At 60.1% G+C, this 8,784-nt stretch overlaps 2 protein-coding genes across 2 annotated transcripts in view; one reads left to right on the forward strand and one right to left on the reverse strand.

Moving 5' to 3' along the window:
• The window catches only part of CCDC114 (coiled-coil domain containing 114), a 13,440-nt gene extending 5,913 nt beyond the window's left edge, over positions 1 to 7,527 (forward strand). The window contains exons 6-13 of the mRNA XM_011378179.2: positions 2,284 to 2,471; positions 2,677 to 2,811; positions 3,409 to 3,491; positions 3,571 to 3,739; positions 5,749 to 5,912; positions 6,011 to 6,111; positions 6,353 to 6,431; positions 6,503 to 7,527. Coding sequence (XP_011376481.1) covers positions 2,284 to 2,471; positions 2,677 to 2,811; positions 3,409 to 3,491; positions 3,571 to 3,739; positions 5,749 to 5,912; positions 6,011 to 6,111; positions 6,353 to 6,431; positions 6,503 to 7,015 — 1,432 coding nt within the window. The 3' untranslated portion in view covers positions 7,016 to 7,527. The remainder of the gene's footprint in view (positions 1 to 2,283; positions 2,472 to 2,676; positions 2,812 to 3,408; positions 3,492 to 3,570; positions 3,740 to 5,748; positions 5,913 to 6,010; positions 6,112 to 6,352; positions 6,432 to 6,502) is intronic.
• Positions 7,528 to 7,540: 13 nt separating this feature from the next.
• Positions 7,541 to 8,784, reverse strand: part of LOC111730738 (zinc finger protein 114-like) — a 12,801-nt gene continuing 11,557 nt past the window's right edge. Inside the window, exons 3-4 of the mRNA XM_023522139.1 lie at positions 7,860 to 7,923; positions 7,541 to 7,768 (exon numbers count right to left, since the gene is read on the reverse strand). Of these exons, the coding sequence (XP_023377907.1) occupies positions 7,633 to 7,768; positions 7,860 to 7,923 (200 nt within the window). The 3' untranslated portion in view covers positions 7,541 to 7,632. The remainder of the gene's footprint in view (positions 7,769 to 7,859; positions 7,924 to 8,784) is intronic.

Here is an 8,784-nt window from a genome sequence, read left to right on the forward strand (position 1 = left end):
CACCTGATGGTTTCGGTGATTTGTCAAGATGCACAAAGCAAAATTCACTATTTGAAAGTGTCCAACTCAGTGGAATTTAGTACATTTATCATGTTGCACAATCATCACTTCTGTCTAGATCGAGGACACTTTCATCACCCCAAAAGGACACCTGTCCCCATTAAGCAGCCACTCTCTCACCCCGTCCCCGGCCCCCGGAAACCACCAGTGCCCTGCCCATCTCCGTGGATTTACCTATTCTGAGCGTGTCACGTAAATGTGTGACGTTTGCTGTCTGGCTTCTTTCACTTAGTGGAACGCGTTTGAGGATCGTGTACACAGCAGCGCGTATCAGGACTCCCTCCCTTTTTACGGCCGATTCTGTAATTCCTTACCTGTGGTCCATCACGACCCCTTTGGAGCCCTGACTATCCCCTGTGACCTCTGCTCGTGCATAGCTTTGGCCTCCTCATAACGTGACCTTTGGTGGCTTCTCGCGATAGCTGCTTCTAGTTTCCGCCTCCTGCGCTCCCAGGCTTAGCATTTTCCGATTCAGTTCCTGAGAGAGAGAATCCGATTGGCCCGGCTCATCTTTTCTGCCGGGTCCCACAAATGATGGCCTGCCGGCCCTCTGTGCATTGCCAGGGTCTAGCCTCTGCCAGTACTGCACTTGACCGCAGCCTAGCTGGGTCAAGGACAGGGTGGCTTCAGCTAGAAAGGGGGGCAGGTGTCATCACCGACGCGTCCTGTCAGACCAGCCAGTGTCTCCAGCGCCTCCTTGTTGGATGACCTGGGGCTGGTCACCTCCCCTCTCTGAGTCTCCACTGTGACCTGGCAATAATAGTGATATCTACCTCAGAGGGGTACTGTGCAGAGCACTCCCTGCGAGGCCTGGTTCTCAGGAAGTGGGGTTCCCTCTTCTCTGCCCCTCAGTTGGCATGGAGCCCAAGGCACAGAAAGAACTGTGAGTCCTAATCCCTGAGAGGCTGCCGCCAGAGGTGACAGGGGTCACCCGGGCCTGGCACTGGTGGGTGCCGGGTGGGCCTGCCACAGAGGGTGGGTGACCTGAGGAAGCCTTCAGGGACTCTGGTAGAGCAGGAAGCCGGTGCTATGGGTGGAGGCCACCAGGGTCGGCAGAGGTGTGGCTGGGAACTAGAACTGTCCGTGGACAGGGCCCCGAGGAGACTGGTTGGCTGTTCTCCCAACCTAATGACCTCTGACTTTTGACCCCATGACCTGTGAAGTACACTTGGGAAACTGAATTTACAGCTGGCTGCATTATGTTTAAAAGCTTGGAAGCTACATTTTCAGATGAGCAGGCTGTGTGGGGGGGTGTCAGTGAATGAGACTTCTAGGGTATCCCCACTGTCCTGACAGGATGTCCCCTACCTATCCATCGTGGGGCCCTGAATGCTTCAAGCCTCTTATATTTCTAACCACATGGCCCCCAAACTCCACACAATTGCCTTACTGCCTGGGTCTCCCCTCTGGAGCCTGAGTATGACCCGTAACTGTGTTTGCTGCCATCTTGCCACCTGTTCTGTGGGCCACATAATGTCCCGGCCTCTTGGACGCCCCTGTGTGCTGTTAATCAAAGAAGAGGTTCATTTATTTGAGCAAAAGGATTGCAGTCCCGGAGACCCAGATGCAGGTAGCAATGGGAACTGGGCTCCGGACAGAACCAAGACAGGCAGGTTTATAACGGCGAAACCCGCACAGTGTAATTCTTTCCTGCGAAGGAAGGATGGCTGGCTAGGTTCACGGGGCTCAGCGAGTTCCAACATGCAAATGAGGGAGGCGGAAATGACAAGATAGAGTCCATGTAGTCCTGTAGCAGCTGTCCTTCCAGATGTTTAGGGCTCTAGGCTGTTTAAGGCGGCGCCTTGAGCTGAGTTGAGCAACAGGTTTACCAGCTTAATGGCAGCTCTGAGGACCGAGGCTGCGATGCGCACAGAATCCACTTCCCCAGTCCCCTCTGGGCTCTAATTTAAGTGACTCTATTAGCGACGCTCATTCCATTTTGGTGTTTCCTCTATCAGCATGAACTGGCAAGGCCATCTGTCCCTGATGGGGCCTCACACACCCCAGGCCCTGGTTCTGCCCCACAACGCCATCTCGACCCACTTTTTCTGCCTTCTGTGACCTCAGGCTAACTGCAGTCCGATTCTGCCCCAGGCCTGGGACCACGAGGCTGACCCGGCCCCCTTCGCCTCCCAACCCCAAGCTGGCCCGGGCCATCCCTGGGACCCCAGGGCGACCCCGATCCAACCTCCAATCTCCCTGAGCCGGGCTGACCTCTCCCAGGGAGGAGGCCAAGACCAAGATGGGCCTGCTGCAGGAGAGGGCGGACAAGGAGGTGTCGCAGAACCAGACGGAGGTGCAGAGCCTGCAGCGGCAGATAGCGCACCTGGAGCATCTGCACCGCTTCCTCAAGCTCAAGAACGACGAGCGGCAGCCGGACCCCGCCGTGGTGGAGAAGCGCGAGAAACGCGGTGAGGCCGGGCCGGGTCCGGGTCCGGGTCTGGCCTGCAGGGGGCGCTGGAGAGCGCGGTCCGCAAGGCCTGGCGGCGCCCACGCGGCCCCAGCCCCGCGAGCCCTGGTGATCGGCGTGCGCAGTGGCCTTGGCTCCCTGCAGCGAGGCCCGTCGGCACCAGTGGCCGGCGTGGACGCCGACCTCACTGTCCCCTCTCCCCTCAGCCAAGGAGGTGGCCGAGGGCCTCCGGAAGAGCTCCCAGGAGAGGCTGACGCTGCGCTACGAGGACGCCCTGAATAAACTGTCCCAGCTGACCGGGGAGAGCGACCCGGACCTGCTGGTGGAGAAGTACCTGGAGCGTGAGTGCCCGCGCGGGCGCCCGAGTCGGGTCCCCGAGGGCCCTGGGGACGCCACCTGCGCGGGAGGAACAGGGAACCAGGCCCTTCCACGTCCCTGTCGCTGCCGCCCCCTCCCCCTCTTCCACCCCCATCTCTGCCACCGCCGTTTCCGCCTCCTGCCTCTTCCTTGTTTGTCGCCTCCTCTCCGCGTCTGTGTCCCCTCCGAGGTCTGTATGTCTGTCTTTTTGTTAATGTCGGATTTCAATGGGCGCGTCTGCCTCCCGCCTCCCCCATCTCCGCTCCCCCTTTCCTCCCTCCTCCTCCTCCTCGTCCTCGTCCTCCTCCCTCTCCTTCCTGGGCGGGTCACTCCCCAAATCTGCCCCCACTCCGTACTTCTCCCTTCGTGTCCCTGTCGCCGTCCATCCCGCTGCCGGGTCCTCCGTTCTCTCGACATTTCTGGGTCTCTGTGACTTTCTCTCTCGCTGTCTCTTTCTCTCACTCTGACTTGCTCTGTGTTTGTTTCTGTATCCTCTTCCTCTGCCCGCATCTCTCTGTCTCCGCGTCTCTCTTCCCCGGCCTTCCGTGTGTCCCTGGCCCCGCCTCCCGGCCCTCCCCCAGTGGAGGAGCGCAACTTCGCTGAGTTCAACTTCATCAATGAGCAGAACTCGGAGCTGGAGCATCTGCAGGACGAGATCAAGGAGGTGAGTGAGCCCCGCTTGGCCTCCCCCGGCCCCGCCCGCGCTCCCCCGCGCCGCACCCATGTCGTCCCCTGCCCTGCAGATGCAGGAGGCCATAGAGAGCGCGCACGCCAACGAGGCTGCCCGGCGGTCGCTGCGCGAGCAGGAGTGGGCTGCGCTGCGGCAGCGCGTGGGACAGGTGGGCGCGGAGGCCAACAGACTCGAGGCCCGCTCGCAGGACCTGCAGGGGCAGCTGGAGAAGCTCAAGGCCGGTGAGCGCTGGACCCACTTCACCCCGGAGCATGCGACGCCCGCATGGGGGGCCCAGAGCCCGGCTGGCCACTTGGAGGCATTCTGTGGGTGACCTGCTCTTCCATCCATCCCATATGCATCATCCATCCATTCACCCGTCTGTCCGTCTGTCCATCCATCCATCCACTCATCCCTCCCTCCCTCCTGCATCCATCATCCACTCATCCTTCCATCCACTCATCCTTCCATCCACTCATCCCTCCATCCATCCCTCCCTCCCTCCTGCATCCATCATCCACTCATTCTTCCATCCACTCATCCATCCATCCCTTCCTCCTGCATCCATCATCCACTCATCCTCCATCCACTCATCCATCCATCCATCCATCCATCCCTTCCTCCTGCATCCATCCATCCATCCACTCATCCCTCCATCCATCCCTCCCTCCCTCCCTCCTGCATCCATCATCCGCTCATCCTTCCATTGCAAAAGCCAGGCTGCCCTGGGTTTGAGTCCCGGCTCCAGTCCGTGACCCTTGCTGTGTGGTCCCCCCTGTGCGAGCCCCTCTGGAAACGGGGTGGTGCGTAGGAATTAGATGGGGTGACGGATAGACAGCTGAGGGTGGACAGACAAGAGGGTGGCGGCGGTGATGGGGAGCGAGCAGTAGGAGCCTAAGTATCGGCAGATCTGCCTCCCCTGCGGCCTCGAGGCCGCCGTGCCCAGCCCTGTGCTAAGCGATGAGGACCCGCTGGGGAGGGGCTGGGAGGAGACTGACATGGACGCCGGGCACTCGTAACCCAAGGGCTAGGAGGAGGACGCCAGGGCAACGCGAAGCAGGAGGCGGCCCTGACTCAGTGCGGGGTGCGGGACCGCAGTTTGCAAACTAAGGGCCCAGTGCAAGCTAAGAGTTCCCAGGTGGCGGCAGCAGAGCATCCACCAAATGCAGGGCCCTCTGAGCGCAGAGCAGCAGGGAGGGCTTCCTGGAAGCCGTGGTGCTTGATGCTAACATCGAAGGATGAATATTTAAGAGAAAACGGCGGTGGGCTGGGGAAGGGTGGATGCTCCCAGCGGGTGGGGCCCAGGCCCGGGGCTGTGTTCATGGAGTGTGAGTTCTTCGTGCAGAGAGGCGGGTACGAGGGTGCAGCTGAGCACTGAAGAGGGCCCGCCCGCGGGGCTGCCAGGCCGAAGCCTGGGGCTCTTTCCCGGAGGTGCCGGGAGCCATGGAAGGGCTGTGAGCTGGAGAGGGTGGTGGATAGGGAGGTTGCGATGATGAGGGGGACGGAGCACAGCGGTAAGGGACTGATGGGTACTGGGGGTGACGGATGAGGTGCGCTTGTCTGCCCTGGGGAGGAGAAGGGGGACCTGGGAGGGTGGGTTTGGGGGATGACCCTGGGCTCAGCGTGAGCTGTCTGGGGGGTGTCCAGGGAGGGACCCCCAGGAGGAAACTGTGTGCAAATGAGTCTGGAGCTTAGGCGGAGGAGGCACAGGGATGGTGGGCGGGGATGCCATATGGTTGGGTGCAGATTTAAGTCAAGGTCACGGGTGCCTTTTAATTTCATTAACAATAACCAGTTAACTAACTAAATACAGGGCCAGCCGTACGAGAAGGACCCCTGGCTCCACCAAGGACAGCGATTCGTCTAGTCGTGTGCACCTGGGGTCTGATGTTAAAACAAAAAGCAGCATCAAAGCTGCCATGACCTCCCCCGCCCCGTGCCACGCGGCGCGTGCTCCCCTGGGGTGACCCTGCGCTGTGGGTGCGAGTGGGGTCGGCGCGTCTAACAACCTAGCGAGGAGGTCTTGGGGGGAAGGGCCTTGACGGGTGCCTCCGACCTCCCTCGCTGTATGCCTTCCCTCGTTCCCAGCCCCATGCCAGGCTGTCTGCACTCGGGCAAGTCCCTCCCTGCCATCAAGGCTTGCTTCCTGTCTCCATAGGATGGGGGGCAGTGGGGACTGGACTGGAGGGGAGGGGAGGGCTGGCACCCGGTGGGCACCGGGTCTGTGACAGCCTGTTCTTCTCACCCACAGATATTCAGCAGCTGTTCTCCAGGGCTCAGTGTGACAGCACCATCATCAACGACCTTCTGGGGGTCAAGACATACATGCGCGACCGGGACATAGGCCTCTTCCTGCGTCTCATTGAGAAGCGGCTGGTGGAGCTTCTGACGGTGCAGGCCTTCCTGGACACCCAGGTGGGGTGCAGGGCGGGGGGCCGGGAGCCCGAGCCTGGGGGCTGGGGGCGGGCCGGGCTGAGTCACGGGCCACGGGCCACGGGCTGCCTCCCCTCCAGAACTACACCTCCAGCCTGGCGGACGCGGCGCTCCTGGTGCTGGGCCAGAGCGCGGACGATCTGCCGAGGAAGGTGGCCGTGCTGCAGCTCCCTGACAACCTGTGAGGCTCGGGGCAGCAGCGGGGAGGAAGGCATGAGTGCCGGGGGGTTTGGGGGGCTCTGGGGGACCCGAGGGCAGGTGTGGCTGTGGTGGAAGACGGAGCAGGTGGTTTGGGGGAACCAGAGCATGCGGGGCTCCTGGGGGTGGTACAGGACGATGGCCATGGGCAGACCAGGGGGGACAGGGCCAGAGCATGGCTAAGGGTCTCTGGGTACGAGAGACCTGTCTTCCCCCTACTTTAGGGATGAACCCCCAGGCTTCGAGGCCAAAGAAGAGTATCCTCTGAGCAAAGAGGAGCTGCTAGGCCACGTGATGAAGTCGGTGAGACCGGAAGCCTGTGGGGGGGGCGGGGCTCAGCCCTGCCCTGGGGCCCTAACCTGCCTCCCCCGCAGCTGGAGGCCCGGGAGCGGGCGCGGGAGCAGAACCGGAAGGAGCTGGTCCAGGTCCTGGAGGACAGTAGCATCCCGAACATTACCCTCCCCGGTACCCGCGAAGCCAGCTCAGGCGCAGCCCTCATGACCGCCAAGAGCCCCACTAATGTCCCCGGATCCATCCTGAGCAACAAGACTAGCGGCATCCTGGCATCCAGCGGAGGCCGTGCCACCAGCTCCAATGTTGCCCGTGTCACCTTTGGTGACCCCACCTCCACTGCGGGCTACAGGACTAGCTCCACCAATGCCAGCGAGGGCTCGAGACCCCTCAGCTCTAGCAGCTACCTGGGCTCCACGGGATACCTGGAGTCCAGCAGAGGCCGCGAGAGCCTCGGCGGCGCACAGAGCAGAGGCACCGAGTCAGAATCGAGCGGAGGCCCGGCGTCCAGCAGAGGCCACGTCTCGAGCACCGGCCCTGCCTCCAGCACCGGCCCGGGCTCCACCACCAGCAAGGACTCCCAGGGCTTCGACTAGGGCCCCCCGGGCTGCCCCTGGGCCCCGATGTCCCCCGTGACTCTTCGTCTTCCGCTCCCAGTTCTGGCCTCCGCGTCTCTTTGCCCCACATCTGTCTCCCCCGCCCCTCCCTGCGTCCCTGTATCTGTTTCCACCGGCTCGTCATCGTCTCGTCCCTGTGCCCTGGCCTCCACACCCTTTTCCCTCGTCTCTCGGCCCTCTCTGCCTCTCTCTCCGTCTCCCGTTTCTGCTTCCCCTTCTCCGATTCCCCCTCCTCGTCTCCCCACCGGCTCCCTTGCATCTCATGTCCCTGTCTGGGTAGCTTCCCACCCTCCCCAAGAGCCCCCAGCACTGACAAGGCGGGGAAGAATCGGGGCCAAGAAGTCAAGGTCGGCATGAGCCGTGACCATAGGAAATAAAGGCCAGAGTCTGACTTTTACCCCAGTCTGGTCCCAGGTGTGTGTGCGAAACAGCACTCTAGAGACACGGCTGGCCCAGGGGAAATGTCACGGCCCTGTTCGTTCATTCATTCATTCATTCATTCACTCACTGTTTTTGTTGAGACCGCTACATTTAAGGCTCTGCCATATCAGGCAGGATAGGTTGGGTTACGCTGCAGTAACAAACACCCCAGGATCTCAGTGACATAACAAAGATTTATTACTCACCAGCGTTACTGGTCTATTGTGGGTCAGCCAAGGGCCCTGCTCCAGCCATCCTTGTGCCTCGGGCAGACGGAGCAGTGTCTCTGTGGAGGGTCGCCAGTCTCTGGCCCTGGGAAAGAGAGAAAAATGACAGAGCGGCAGTGACTCTTACAGCTCCCACTTGGCTACAATACACGTCACCTCTGCTCACGTGTAGTGACCGGAGTGGGTCACGTGACCATGCCTTACTCCAAAGGCAGGTGAGAGTGGAGTCCTTCAGGATGTCTGCGGAGAGAGAGGGATAGGGGTAGGGATGTGTGAGATGGCCCCAGTGCCTGCCGTGGGGTCACAGAGAGAAAGCAGACTCTGTCCCTTTCCTGCTGTGGGAGTCAGAGGGATAACTCCTGTCACCGTCACACCAGACGCCCCGTCAGAATGTAATGCGACCCAATCCAGACGAATAATCCATCATCCACCTCCCTAAACCAGGGAGGTGATGCTCTGGGTCTCCCTCTCCTGAGACGGGTTGGTGACAGTTCACACCTCAGGGAGGGTTATTTTTTTCTGTGAGAATAAAATGAATTGCTCCATGTAAGGCCTTGGGACGGTACCCGACACGTAGTAAATGCCCCAAAGCGTCTGTGATCATGACTTTGACGATGATGAAGATGAAAATTAATGAAGTGCTTTCTCATCTATTCAGATAACCCAGGCTGGCTCTCCCCTGACCTGCCCCTGTCACCTGGGGAGGCCTGCCGAGGGGTCTGCTGGTAATGGTGTGACAACTGGCTCTTTAGGGGAAAAAAAAAAAAAAATCCTGACTCAACAGTGTGCATCTATTTCTGTGGTATAAATGTTGCCATCTCAGATTTGTTTTGTTCCATAAAGAGACTTGCGTTTAGAGCTTGAGCTCTGGAAAGTTCTTAATGTACATATACAGTGTAAGAAAACAGCTGACCCGTGCAGCTCAATCTTTTTGGCAAAAAAAAAATAGAGAAAAGACTGAATTAATTTCTACTGAATAGCAGTGAAGTTTGGAGCATTTAGTGATTCCCCTTCTGCGGGAGCGAGGCGGGAACTGGTACCCCTGCACGCAAGCTGTGTGGCCTTGGTCAAGTGTCTTCACCTCCCTGAGCCCAGCTCCTC

This window comes from Pteropus vampyrus, unplaced genomic scaffold (assembly GCF_000151845.1).
Source record: "Pteropus vampyrus isolate Shadow unplaced genomic scaffold, Pvam_2.0 Scaffold333, whole genome shotgun sequence".
In the NCBI taxonomy this organism is placed as follows: Eukaryota; Metazoa; Chordata; class Mammalia; order Chiroptera; family Pteropodidae; genus Pteropus; species Pteropus vampyrus.